Consider the following 14,197-nt stretch of genomic DNA (forward strand, 5'->3'; position numbering starts at 1 on the left):
CAAATATTTGTAAATGGTCTCTAATGATTATTGTTTTTTTTTTAAATCTAGTGTTAGCATGCTTAAATTCACTATTCAGTAGTCTGGATTTTTGTCAAAAAATACCAGGAGTTCATTGAGTTCATGACATCTGTTTAATTAAATTATAGTTTATAATTGTTGCTTTGAATAATAGAAAAATACCCAAATGTGCCCTGTAGCTCTTTTGATATGAGGGTTGCTATAAATGCTAGAGAAAGTAGGTATTTGAGTCACTTTGTGGCCAAGATATTAATAATTACTGCCATCTGATTTTCAGTAGTACTGGCAATAATAATCTTTATCAGGAATACCAGTATGCAATTCCTGCTTAAGTAGCAGCAGATGGAGAGGAAGTATATCCAAACCCCAAATATCTACTATAAGAACGAAAGTAAAGGGGGAAAAAAAAATGCAAAAAACTAACCAAACAAAATAAGAAACAAAGAAAAAAAAAACCCAAAACACAAAACCCCAAAAATCCCCCAAAACCACCAAACAAAAAAACCGATGCCACCCACAAATCCCAAAGATGTTTGTTGTTTCATACTTGTTTTCTCACTGGTCAGAACATCTTTAAATGTTGGTTTTAGTGTTCTAGGGAGTCCAGATGTTTTCCTTCAAGCAGGAACTCATTTGTTGAAATGGTAGCCTCTAGATCTCATATGAACAATACCTCCTAGTTTGGGTTTGCTCTCCTAATCAGGATTATTCATGGTTTTGATGGTTTCAGAAACATACCTGTCCCTGCTAAACATAATCCTTCAAAATCACCAGTTTACTGCTATCTACCTTAGTCAAACCGTGTCTCCAGCATATGAAAGTTGGCTCTATTCAGATTTAACACTTCTAGTTTTCTATTGCAGTTTGGTCTATGTTCATATCATCTTGCAAACACCATTTTGTGAAAAGGTTTGTTTAGCTTATGCTAATATGATAAGCTACCTGAAAATAACATTTGAAGAGTGTGAGCATGGTATTCATAATGCCAGCTAATGTTGTGACTTGAATGTAAACTTTGAGTACTGTACAGGAAACAATTGATGCTTGCAGTATTTGCATTTGTGCCATTATAACGGCTCTTTTTTTCTAAGGGAGCATGTGTATTCCAAGAATTCAGGTGTTTAGACAATTTACTTACTGTAAATTATTTCTCTGTCTTTTTCTTTGTTCTTAGATGACTTAGAAGCACAAACAAAAGAACATGCAAATTATACTAGCTGTGAAGATGCATGGCATAGGGTGGATACCTCAGCTGGAATACATAAAAGCATTAATGCAGAAGCTGCTACCAAAAGTAAAACAAAGGTATTTCTCTTGTATTTTTCTATTAAGTGCAACTATGAACTTGAACAAAATTCAAATAACTCCAGTTATTATTGATCCTTTGAATACGGCGAAATTTGGACTTTCATATCAGCTTACTGCTTTTTATATTGATCATTTGAATCCTAGCAGGTGCCACTGTTTGTTAGGATAGTTTCATTAGAATGCCATGATCCTGTAGTGAGACAGGTGTTACTATGTTCATCTCATATTCCTTTTTCTCCCTACTTTACTTTCGGAGTTGCTTGGTCTGTCAGCCCATAGTTTTTCAGAGATTCCTAGGCGATTGCTGTTCTGCGATCAAGTTTCTGAATTTCAGCTATGTCTTCCCCTTCTGTGTTTTTTTTTTTTTTTTAAATGAAACAATTTGTCTTTAGCATCTGAATAAAGTCTTTTACTTGATAAAATTCAAGAATATCAATATGGTGTAAGTCTGAAAAAGGTGTATTTTCAGTTTGGTGATACTAGACACCTACCTTCTCTGCCTTAACATGTCATGTTCTTTTTCTGATCAGGCAGAACACATCCAGGCCCATTCAGTTACAGAAGCAGCCCTTCTCCTACATGGTCACTGAAAGGAATCAGTAGCTAGCAAGTTTGACTTAGTTTAGCAGATAAAATGATGAAAGCTGCAGACTTAAATGCAGAAGGACTGGTTGCATTGCTCATCTGACTATGTACTGCCATAACTGCTTTTCTTTCTTATTTATCCTTATCCCTATTGTTCTAGAAACAAAATGAGTAATTTGGGGTTTTGATAATGCATATCCGGATTCTAATCTGCCCTACCCGCAATTTGTACGAGTTTAGGTCACCCTCAGTCTGATCCAGGTGGTAAAATGTTCTCAAGCACAGACAAATCACAGAATGGTTGAGGTCAGAAGGTACTCCTGGAGATCATCTAGTCCATCCCTTCTTGCTCAAAGCCAGGTCAAATAGAACAGGTTGATCAAAGTCCAGTCACATTTTGAATATCTTCTCCTTACAGGAAATTCCATTTAAACACATTTAAAAGTGTGCCCATTGCCTCCTTTCTTCTTACTGGATACCTCAGAGAAGAGTCTGGGTCCATGTTCTTTACTTCTCTCCACCCCATTCCTCTCCCCATCAGGTATTTATACACATTGATAAGATTTCCTCCAGAGTCTTGTCATCTTGAGGCTAAACAATTCCAGCTCTCTCCTCATATGACAGATGCTCCAAGCTCTTACTCCTTTTTGTGGCCCTTCACCAGACACTTTCCAGTATGTCCATGTCTCTTTTCTACTGGGGAGTCCATAACTGGACACAGCACTCCAGATGTGATTGCACCAGTGCTGAGTAAAGGGGAAGGATCACCTCCCAATGCCTGCTGGCTACTCTTTCTTGCTGCAGCCCAGGATGGTGTTGGCAGCCTTTGCCACGAGGGCACATCGGTGCCCTTGGTGGGGCAACGTTCATGGTCAACTTTATGTCTACCAGGGCTCCCAAGTCCTTTTCTGCCAAGCTACTTTCTAGCTGGTCAGTTCCCAGCCTGTAGGTGCATGGGGTTATTCTGCCCCAGGTGCTGATCTTGGCATTTCCCTTTGAACTTCATGAGATTCTTCTCAGCCCGTTTTTCTGGCCTGTCGATGTCCCTCTGAATGACAGCCCACTTTCCTGGTGTATCAGCCACACCTCCCAATTTTGTACAGTGATCGAACTTGCTGAGGATGCACTCTGCCCCATCATCCACGTCATTAATGAAGATGTTGAACAGGGCTGTCCCTCATCTTGATCCCTGGGGTACTCCACTAGTGAGTGGCAGGCCTCTTGCTGGACTTCGTGCTACTGATCACAACTCTTTGACCCTGGCAGTTCAGCCAGTTTTCAGTCCAGTCATGGTCTACTTATCTGCTCCATGCTTCACAACAGCTTCATAAAAAGACTGATGAAGACATACATGCATATCTACAGGAGCACAGATATTTTTTGTTCTTCCTGAATGTACATGTATTTGAGAGGTGGGAAGAGATTGTGGTCTAGACATGACTGTCTAGTTATTCCATGCCCTTTTCTAAGAATAGCCAGCATGAAAACTAAAGAAGAAATCAGACCTGTGTTAGAGAAAACTGTAGAAATAGCTTTCTGCCTTGTAGAGAGGCAGATGATTTAAAATTAATCGGAAAGATACGGTGTGTTTGGTCATGGTAGCTTCTTCTCTGCTGTTTGTTCCCAATAGGATTTTACTACCAGTTCTTTCAAGTGAATTAAAACATTTTAGGGTTTGTAAAGTTTTACAGGAACTAAGGCTTCCTAGCAGGCAATCTTTATTTAATATTTAAAAAAAACCACCTGTGGAGTAGACTTTAAAATGTCAGTGCAGTGAGAATTATGGCAATGCAGTGTTCCTCCTTGAGAAGCAATTAAAAATGTGACAACTAGAAATGTTACTATATTACCATACACTGAAATGCAAAATAATTAAAGCAAACAAACAAAACACACAAAACAAATACTAAACAAAAATTTCTTAATTTGGTGCTTAGCTCCTTTTGGTTTTTTGTAGGATGGAATTCAGAAAGAAAAGTTTGAAGACAGCTTATCTAATCATTCTGACTCTGTCCTGAGTATTAGCACAATTGCATCTGCTATTGCTAATGCTTCCTCCAGTGATGATCCTTCCCAGCTAGCTGCTATGATGATGGCACTCTCTAATAAAAGTAAAAGAACATGTTTCCTTCCTGGCATTGTTAAAGAGATGGAACTGTCTGCTAATCAGGTATTATCCAGCAAAGTGGAAAATAGTGCATTTGATATGGAAAAATACCTCAAAAAAACAGATGAGATCGGACATGAAAGTGAATATGAGAGTACTGTGCAACATGAAGCATCCGTCCAGAACCTTATGCCTGATACCTTTTTACTGGGTAAAGATAAAAATAAGGATACTCTTGCAGAAGAGTTTACAAATAATCATGGCAAGCAGCAAGAAACAGAGAAGCAATTTCTGGATTATTTTAATGAAGAAAACAATACTCAGAATTTCACTAATCTGTCTGGTGTTCCCAACCATGAACACGTAACGGCAAATAGTGTTAAATATGCAGAAAAGTTGTCAGATTTAGTAAAGAGTAAACATCTACAGTCAGTGAATGCTGATCTTGGATCAGATACGCTTGATACCCAAACCTCACCTACTGGAAGTGAAGCACAGATGTGTGGAATTCCTTTAGGAGCAAAAATGGAAGTGGCACAGAAAAGTCTGCATGCATACCAGACCAATGATCTCACTAGTAGATGCTGTATTAGGGGAGACACAGAAACAGTAAATCAAGCAACAGATGTTGTTCCTGAACCATGTAATGATTTGGTGGAGAGAAGTACAGGAAATACTCTGTTACTCAGCAACTTAAAACCTGCCAAGCAATCTAGTAAATACGTCTCAGTAAGTCCTACAAAAGCAAAGCCAATGCAGAAATTGAACAATGATGAAAAGACGCAAAATGCAAAAATAGAGAAGAGAAACAAAGATGCCAGTACTGCTTGCGGTGGGAATGTGAAACATGTAACTTTTGAGAAGCTCTCCCCAACTTCCCAGAAAAGTCCTGGTAAGCAAGCCTATATAGATGTTACCAGTTGTTGAAAAGGCTTTTCCTGACAGTAGACTTGTTCCCTGTGCTTAAACAAATACTGTTATTAAATTCTGTTTATTTACCAGAGCATAAATCCATTCTACCTGAATGTGACTTCCAGCCTCTGGAGGATGAGCAGTATAGCTTCAGACCTTCAACTTCACCACTAATTCACTCTTCTCCTAGTGAGACTTCTGGAACAGCATTTTCAGGGTAAATTTCTTGGTGCAGGTTATAAGAATTATTAATGCTTTGTGAGGATTTTTGAGGGATCAAGTTTTAGTTTGAATGTTGTCATTTATCTCAGTTTATAGAAAATGTCTATTAGGCTGAGGCTTCACTCTTAGACTAAGCTTTCTGTTTGCTTTTATCATGTGTATGGGGAAGCAGTCTTAAGCAAGTGCTAACTTTGTATTTTCCTCACTGGTCTGAGACAGTGAAGCTGGATAAGAACATTGCTGTTTCTGCTCAGGATTATCCAGTAATGCAAGAGTACAAACTATTCAGCCTCTTAGCTAGTCATATACCTCAGATACCTAAAACTTTTGTGTTGATGGAGCTATAAAATCCCATATTTATTAATTGTTGTTCTAGTGTAATTAATGTATTACAAATAAAGCTATTTTGGGGCTTGTGATGTTAATTATATGATAACTAAACTTGACATTGTATAGACCAATCCTAGAATGGTTTGGGTTGGCAGGGACCTTTTAAGGCCATCTAGTCCAACCCCTCTGCAATGAGCAGGGACATCTTCAAGTAGAGCAGGTTGCTCACAGCCCCGTCCAGCCTGACCTTGAAAGTTGCCAGGGGTGGGGCATTTACCACCTCTCTGGGCAACCTGGGCCAGGGTTTCACCACTCTCATTGTGAAAAAGTTCTTCTTTCTGTGTAGTCTGAACCTACCCTCTTTTAGTTTAAAGCCATTACCCCTTGTCGTATCGCTACAGGCCCTGCTAAAAAGTCTGTCCCCATCTTTTTAAGAAGCCCCTTTAAGTACTGAAAGGCTGCAATAAGGTGTCCCTGGAGCCTTGTCTTCTCCAGGCTGAACAATGCCAGCTCTCTCAGCCTGTCCTCACAGGAGAGGTGTTCCATCCCTCTGGTCATTTTTGTGGCCCTCCTCTGGACCCTCTCCAACAGCTCCATGTCTTTCCTGTGCTGAGGGCTCCAGAGCTGGACACAGGACTCCAGGTGGGGTCTCACCAGAGCGGAGTAGAGGGGCAGAATCCCCTCCCTCGACCTGCTGGCCATGCTGCTTTTGATGCAGCTCAGGATACGATTGGCCACCTGGGCTGTGAGCGCACATTGTTGGCTCATGTCCGGCTTTTCATCCAGCAGTGAAGATGTGTTTTTTAAACTTATAAGTATTTCACTTAGTTTGGTTCTCTGATTCATACCACTGCTTGTTGTGAGAGAGAATGGGTAGAAATATTTGTATTGTTTTTGACCATTTCATATTTTGAAACTGCAACTTGTGTCTAAGTTTTAAGGCTCTTCTTAGCAACTGAAAGGGCAATGTTTTTCAAATGAGCTCCCATAACAATAAGTGTTATATAAACTATAAGATTACAATGAAGTTGATTGTGTAGTCTTAAACATATAAACGTGGCCAGTAGCCAGTGGCTATATACATTCTCATAAGAAGAGGAGGCAGCTGATTTCTTTGCCTTAACTTTTAAGTTCACTGTTGGATATTTACCTACAGTTAGTGTGTTGTCTATGATATTAGAATTACAGGCTGTGTGGCATTTCTTGGAAGATAAAATCTGCAGAAGTATGTGTATTTTTGCAAGCTCGTTATATAGACATTGGGATTTACAGTTAAAATTGACAGTGACTTTAATTGTTTTCATGTTATCTCTTCATACTTGACAAAGCAGTGAGAGATCCTGTGGTTTCAGGTGTGTGAAATGAAGAGAATCTCAGCAGTGGAATACAGTATAGGAAATATTATTGTGTGATGCCTGGGATGTTGAATGATTTCATCTGACATTCTTGCATCTAGTTAGATACAAGTATATTGATTCACCTTTTTTCTTTTAATAAGTTGTTGTGTTGTTTCTGTGGCCTTAGCATCTGAGTTCAGTTGTGGAACTCTGATGCTTTGCCTTATGGATTTATATCTAATGAAAATGAGTTTTATGTACAACAAAGCCAGAACTTTTAAGGGTTAACTGAGAGATGATTTCTCATTTCTACTGACTGTACTAAACAGAAAGGCTAAGTAAGTTGATTTTTAGAATAGTATAGCTAACCTGTAGCATTGATTTTTCTTGGGGGCAGCTTTATAAATATATTCTAATGCTGACATGCTTTGAATCTGTTTTTCAGGTCTGAAACTGACTTTACTTGCACGTCACATTATCAAGGGTCTTCTTGCAAAGAGAGTGTACTACCTCAGTCAGTTTTCTCAAGTCCTAGCATGAGCAGATTAACATATGTCTCTGCATCTGACAGTACCCTTAAGAACACAGCTTTAATACATAATCCGGAGACATACTGGGTAAGAAAATATTGAACTCTAAATATGTAGTAATTCCCTTTCTTACAAACAAACAAACAAAACAATACGTCTCCCTCACCCCAAAACCAAACTGGTAAATGGTCAAAATAATTCTAAATTAGAAAAGCCTTAAAGGTTTCGGAACAGTTTGGAATAAGCTGTGCATAGGGAAAAGGTATTCTGCTTCTCCCCTACTCCTGAGTTTCAGAAATTTAAATTCTGAAATAAATTGTGTTAAATGCACAAACCCTAATGAATATAAACATAGTAGAACAATCAAAGAACTGCTAACTTTTTTCAAAAGTTAGAGTTGGTGCATTTTCCCCCTTGATTTTTTTTTTTCTTTTTCCCCTCAATTGCTTGTTAAGTCATTCTGTTCTTGGAATGCAGTGCAGTATTCCAGTAGTAGTTTGTAGGATCTAGGTCTGATTTCATCAGCCCTGAGGCTCCCTTTCTGCTCATCTGCAGCTGTTAGGAGAATATTTTTCCTGGTGTTTTTTTTTTTTTTTTTTGGAGAAACATTTATAAATATGTATTTCAGCTTTAACTTCTTTTTTCAGGACTGAAGTTACCATTTTCTACTTCTGACAGTCATTCTGACTGTTCTTACTGCTTTAGCAAAGAGTGTACTCTGAGAATGAAACTTTTGTTCAGACTTGCAATCTTATGCTGATTAAGATAATTGGATTCTTTTATCTAAGTCCACAGGTTCCTTGGAACCCATGGAATCTTTCTGTTACGCCTCCCCCCTTCCAAAGTGTGTGGAAATGTGGATGGAACTTTAAAAAAACCAAACAAACAAAAGCTGAAGAGCCTCCCTGACTGCATCCATGTCTGTGTAAATCTGAGTGGTTACATTTATTTTGTAATATCTTTGAGTTGTGGATTCCTCTAACACAGGAAATAGAAATGCTCTCTGCTATACATTTTTTTTTTCATTTGCAGAGGGTGAGGCTTTTCAGGACTGGTGGCTATTGAAAGCTTATTGAAGCCTTCTCTTCCTCCTATAGGAACACCAGCAGCCAGTGTTCCTTCATGTTGAAAGCATCTGGAAGACAGAAGTGTGTCTTCTGGCCTATAGCCCATTTTTTTCTAGGTCTAGTTGCTCAAGTTACACAGGGAGTATCTGTTCTTTTCCATCTTGATGTTTCCAGTGGGAATTGCAGTCCTGCAGGAAGGCACCCAAGAGCAAATTTAAATGGGTATTTGCTTGCAGTCAGTGCTGGCATAGCATCCGCTTTTGGGTGTATTTCATGTTTGAAATGTTCTCGATTCCTGTCATCTCATGCAAACAGGTGGCTCTTGATGCTTTGATATAGCTGGCTGCCTACTAGTTTGTCCCTTTGCTTTGAAGAGGTGTTACTCTTTGAGTAGTCTTTGTTCCCCAGGGTAGTTTAGCAAGGAGATCCTCAAGTACTTCACCAAAGTTTTACATTTGTGTTATGAGCACATTTATAAGTCCCATTTATAAGGCTGCAGTGTTAATTTATTCTTTTGGGTTAGTCATCTTTTACACTGAGAGACAGACCGAGGTATCTTCATCTTATTTGTACTTGTTAAGAGCCACTTTCATGTCCCTTGCTTGCAGCTTCTTACAGACAACGAGAGTGTTTGTATTGGTGTTATCTTCAGATATGAATACTTCCTAAAGCACAAACTGTTTAACCAGCCCTCTCCCTTTAACACTAGGGTCAGGTTGTCAAAGGTGCATGATTTAAAAAATATATATTTTTTTTATTTCTTGTTTGGTTGATTTGGCCTGGTGAGCCATCTCACCTCAGGCAGCTGCCCTGAATGCCCTTTTTAAAGGATTGTAACTTGCAGCTTACTTTTTTCTACAACAATATCTGAACAACTGCTTTATAGTTCTTTACCCTTTTTTCACATGCCTTTCCCTGCCTCCCAAGTCCTATTTACTTAAGCTGAACAATTGCTTTACACTGTTGATACTCCTCACCCTTTTGTGTAGTGCTCTTTGTCAGAGTCCTCTAGGTACACGTGTCCTGAGCTGATGTCTGATTGCTTTGATACCACACTGTCTAGTTTTGGTTTTGAAACTTTTAAAAATTATTTTGAAACTCCATTTTTGAAAATGGAGTCTGTGATCTGGATGTACTTCACAAGAAAAAATTAACCTTTGTAGCACATCTAAAGAACACTTCCATTTTTCAGGTCAGTAGGGGAGATAGCTGGAGTTCTGTCCACTGTACTGTGAAGACTGCCAAGTATCATGCCAGTTGTGGGAGCGTGGTTCTTCCATGGTGAATCCTCCTGCACTGATTAGGGCCAATGCTATTGTTAGTAGCTACAACAGTGCATGAGAGGGTGTAATCACTTCTGCTCCTGACACTCTAACTCAATAGGGGATACCTTGAAACACATTTGTGTGTACGCATATTTATGGTTCGTACTTCTTTTTCTCTTGGTTTGATTTATAAGTACAAAAATCCCAAGACTCTGAGGATGAGATGCACTCATTCCACCTACGCCATACATACCTGCCAAAATGGAAGGTCTTTGGGATTGATTACTTTGTGTGTGTGCACAAAGAAAGTGTTTGTATAGGTGCATTTTCATGCATCTTAAACTTAATCCTTTTTTGATTAATGATTTGGTTCAGGGCCATTGATTTTTAATTTTTTTTTCTTAAAAAGCTGGCAAGTATGTCTTCAGTGTTTTTGTTCTCAAAGAATCTGTCTGCTATGATGTTACTGTAACTTTCTGATTCTAGGTCCTTTTTACTAAGAAGCCTAAGTACAGATTTGATACCTAATCACATCACCTTTTTGTTAGTGGACTCTTAATAGTTGGGGGTTCTCATTTTTTGTTAAAAGAAACTTAGACCTTAGTAAGCACCTTTGCATTCCAGAAAGTCGTAAAGAATACTGACGGAAATAATCTATACCATACTTGGATGCTGCTATTTAGGATTGATTCATGCATTTTTAAATGTGAAAATCTTCCTGGTATTGGATCCAAACACAATAAATAAGACAACTCACTGCAGGTCTCTGGTTTTTTAGAATAATAATGTCTGTGAACCAGTCAATGAGATTAGGAATCTGCTCCATTTGTTGTTGTGTTTTTTTTTTTTTATAGTACAGTTACTTTCCCATAGATTGGCTTTATAAAATCATAGGAAGTCAACAATTTTGGCTCTGTGGAAACTCTTTTAGTTGGTGGTAACTTCAGAGATCAGACCTTTCTTCTTGTATTAGTGTGGTGAGTTGACCCCTGCTGGTGGCTGAGCCCCCCACATTTCTCACTCATTCCCCCCACAGCAAGATGGAGGGGAGAATTGGAAGGGGAACAGAGCAGGGTGGAGGACTTGTGTGTTGAGATAAAGATGGTTTAATAAGTGAAGTGGGGGGCAGGGAAGTGATGTAAAAGCAATCACTTGTTACCGAGTGATTATAAATATTCTAAAATTTGTAATACTGCATATTACACTTGTTTACTAGGGTGAAAATGCTAGTGAACTGAGCACAACAATAATTCGAGCCAGCCCAACTCCTTCGCAGGAACATAAAAATGAAAATCTAGAAGACCACCCATGTCAAAGAAATAGAAATGAAGCACTGCTTAGTATTGCCCAGAAATCAGAAGAAAAAGAACTTCTTCAAAGAAAACTTGATGATGTACTGGGTCAAGAACTGTCCAAAGAAGGTTTTCCAAAGAACGAAAAGCAGCACGCATCTATTCCTTCAAATGTAGCAGCAAGTCACAAAGAGCTAGACCATGTTAAATCGGCTTTACCAAGTAAATTCTGCATCTTTCAGCCACTTTCTGTTAATGTTGATGCGCAAGAAGTGTGGCAGGATCAAACAAGCAAAGCACAGAGACAAGGATTGCCTTCCTTGAATATGTTACCGGTGTATCCTGGATTAAGCACTTACATGCCATTCAGTCAAAACTCATCTGCTGAACAGTATGTTCCTATTTCAAGCTTTAAATCCCATGTCACTACCTCTGAGAGTCAAGCAATTTCTTCTGTTCCTACACTGCTTACAGAACGTTCTCTTGCAACAACTCCGTTTGCACAACAGCATCTGGGAAATATACCATCTACTGGAAATACAGTTTTGTCTCAGTTTCATGGCTGCAGCTCTGCAGGTTTTGGTCTTCCAGGAGGGCTTCCTTGTTCTGGTATCCCAGCAGGACATGTTGAGAATCCACTTATGGCAGGAATTCCTTTAGGTCCAAATATTGGTCCTGGCTCTTTGGGTGCAGCTTCACTTTGTAATACACAGTCTTTTTCCTGGAACAAGAATATCTTAAACATAAAATCCTGTACTGGACAACCTCTTGGAGCTGGTAGAAATGAGTGGGAGTTGCTGAAGTCACCTGGTATTGGTAAGTGTGTTTTTTAGTGTGTGTTTAAAATAAAGCTGTGGACAAGAATGGTGATAGTGATGATTCTAATATTATAGTAAATAAAATTAAGATGATTGCTAAGTGTAACCACAGTTATTCTTTATGCAAGCTTTGTCATTTTAGAAAAAGGTATTACTAATTTTCTTTTTTTAATGTTGTTCTCTGAATTCAGTGGCTATTCTTATAGTCCCCTTAATGGTCTTAAAATAAATTTTTCATAATCTGGAACAATTTCTGCATTCTTCTTCAGCATTCAGTGGTTTTGTGTTTGTTTAGAGGATCTAGAACTGTCTTTCATAGGAGGAAGAGAAATCCTAGCAGCAGTTTATGCTAGGCAAGACAAGTCATACTCTGGAAATTTCTGCTCTTTCTCTGTATCTTGACTTAGCTCTAAACCTAAGCAATGCAAATGAAGTGTTTCATTTTAAAGATGACTTTTAACCTATGATCTCTTTAGTTGTTTATTTGCTATACTTTTTTCTGGCTAATTCTTTCAGATGAAATGGCAAGCTAGTGGGGTTGAAGGTTTGAATTTGTGACAGTTTATAAGCTATTTTCTGTTTATTGATTGTTCAAAATCATTGATCTTGTTAGTGCATTTAAAAACAGTAAAATTTGAACAATCTTACTCTTTGCCTGTTTTTAAAATACATAATTTCTAGGATTTTGTACATGTGTTTGAACTCTGAGTATCTATGTAGTCTAAACTTGATTTTTGGCAAACTTAAGTTTTTGAACTTAATTTCCAGTGATGCTAGTCTTGGTTTATATTTTCACTTTCATACTTGTGCTAAATTTTTTTTTTGGAGGGGAACAACAGTGTGTGGCTTAAAAAAACCACAACAACTTGTTGCTCAAGTAACTAAAACTACGTCAGGTGATTTCTCTAACTGAGAAATCAAATTTTTTAATTTGACATGACTGCCCATTAGTGGGTTTCTGGATATAATGAAGATAGATCCTCAGCATGCCAGAGAGCTCTTACCTTCATTTGAGCTGTGAGTTGTCATTATTATGCTGCAATTACTTTGAAAAAGTTATTTTTAATATTTTGGAAGTAAGGACTTCCTGAAAGTAAAATATTTGAAGCAGGATTTCTTTTTGATCTGGTGATAACTTTTGATGACTGCACTTCTACAGCAAAAATCTACTCTAGGAGTACTCAGTATTTTCTGTAGCAAAAAATGACCAAACAACTTTTAAGGTAACAGTAATACTCCGGTAAAAAAAGATTTTCCTTGTGGTCAGTGTAAATGTTCTAAAGATGTTGTAATACTGATATTCACATTTTCTGAATTGGGTTAGTACTGATTAAATTGTGAACACTGAGTGTTTTATATGATATGCTTTGTGGGTTAGTGTCTGCATGGGAGGTGTTATTTCCATAAGTATTTTTGTTCATGATAGTAGAACTCCAAATAAGATGCAAATTAGAAACAATTGATTGACATTCTGAGTATCAGGCTTGTGGAAAACGTTCTAATGAAAACTGTCAAACATTTCCTTCCCATAATGAAGCAGTCGTCAAATGAGTTTATAAACTTGATACGGTGGTTGCCTGAGTGCTGATTTGCTTTCTGGGTACTTGGAACTAACATGAGCATATTTTCTTCCAAAGGACATGTGAAAGTACCAGAAGAATTGAAGTTCCCTAATGCCTGTTGCGTGGGAATTGCATCACAGACGGTTCTTAGCATTTTTAATCCAACTGAACGGTGGTTGCAGGTCAGCATTGGAATACTCAGTGTTTCAGTTAATGGGGAAAAGGTAAGGTGTTTTTTTTTTTTTTAATAAAGCTGTAGGAACAATGCTGTAATCTTACCAGATTGTATGTAAAATTACAGCCCTCTGTAGAGATTTGTAATTTTTTCCCATTTTATAGTTACTGTGCACAAAAGCAGTGCTACCCTCTTTCAGCCAGGCCACTTGACCTACTCCAACAAGTAGGTGTAGAGAGGTAAATGCCACATGACAGGATTGACTTGTAGAATTGTTTTGCGTGCGTAAAGTGTAGTAGGTTTGGATTCACCGCTTATTCACTCCTACCTTCGTATGCAAGAAAAGTCCGCTCTAGAAAAGAAAGCATCCATGCTGAGGACTGTTATTGCTAAAACATTTTGTGTACTTTGCTCTCATTTTTCTTGAAATTGGGAGATCTTGCGTGACAGAGAATGACAAATATTTGGAGCAGGCTTCAAACTAGATGCGTTATTCTTTGGGTTATATGTATGTCATGGTTTAACCCCAGCTGCTTACTAAGTGGCAACCCTGCACCATGCAGCCACTTGCTCACTCGCCCCGATGGGACAGGGGAGAGAATCGAAAGAGTAAGAGTGAGGAAACTCGTGGTTTGAGATAGAGACAGTTTAATAAGCAAAGCAAAA

The 14,197-nt window shown here is 38.3% G+C and overlaps 1 protein-coding gene across 1 annotated transcript in view; it reads left to right on the forward strand.

Annotated features, from left to right (window-relative positions):
• CEP192 (centrosomal protein 192) overlaps nt 1-14,197 on the forward strand; it is a gene marked incomplete at both ends in the record, with an annotated part of 79,622 nt that overhangs the window by 17,659 nt on the left and 47,766 nt on the right. The window contains 6 exons of the mRNA XM_081996640.1: nt 1,196-1,326; nt 3,872-4,913; nt 5,024-5,150; nt 7,268-7,439; nt 10,901-11,792; nt 13,432-13,580. Coding sequence (XP_081852766.1) covers nt 1,196-1,326; nt 3,872-4,913; nt 5,024-5,150; nt 7,268-7,439; nt 10,901-11,792; nt 13,432-13,580 — 2,513 coding nt within the window. The remainder of the gene's footprint in view (nt 1-1,195; nt 1,327-3,871; nt 4,914-5,023; nt 5,151-7,267; nt 7,440-10,900; nt 11,793-13,431; nt 13,581-14,197) is intronic.

This window comes from Phaethon aethereus (genome assembly GCF_964289735.1).
Source record: "Phaethon aethereus genome assembly, chromosome: 2".
NCBI classification, from domain to species: domain Eukaryota; kingdom Metazoa; phylum Chordata; class Aves; order Phaethontiformes; family Phaethontidae; genus Phaethon; species Phaethon aethereus.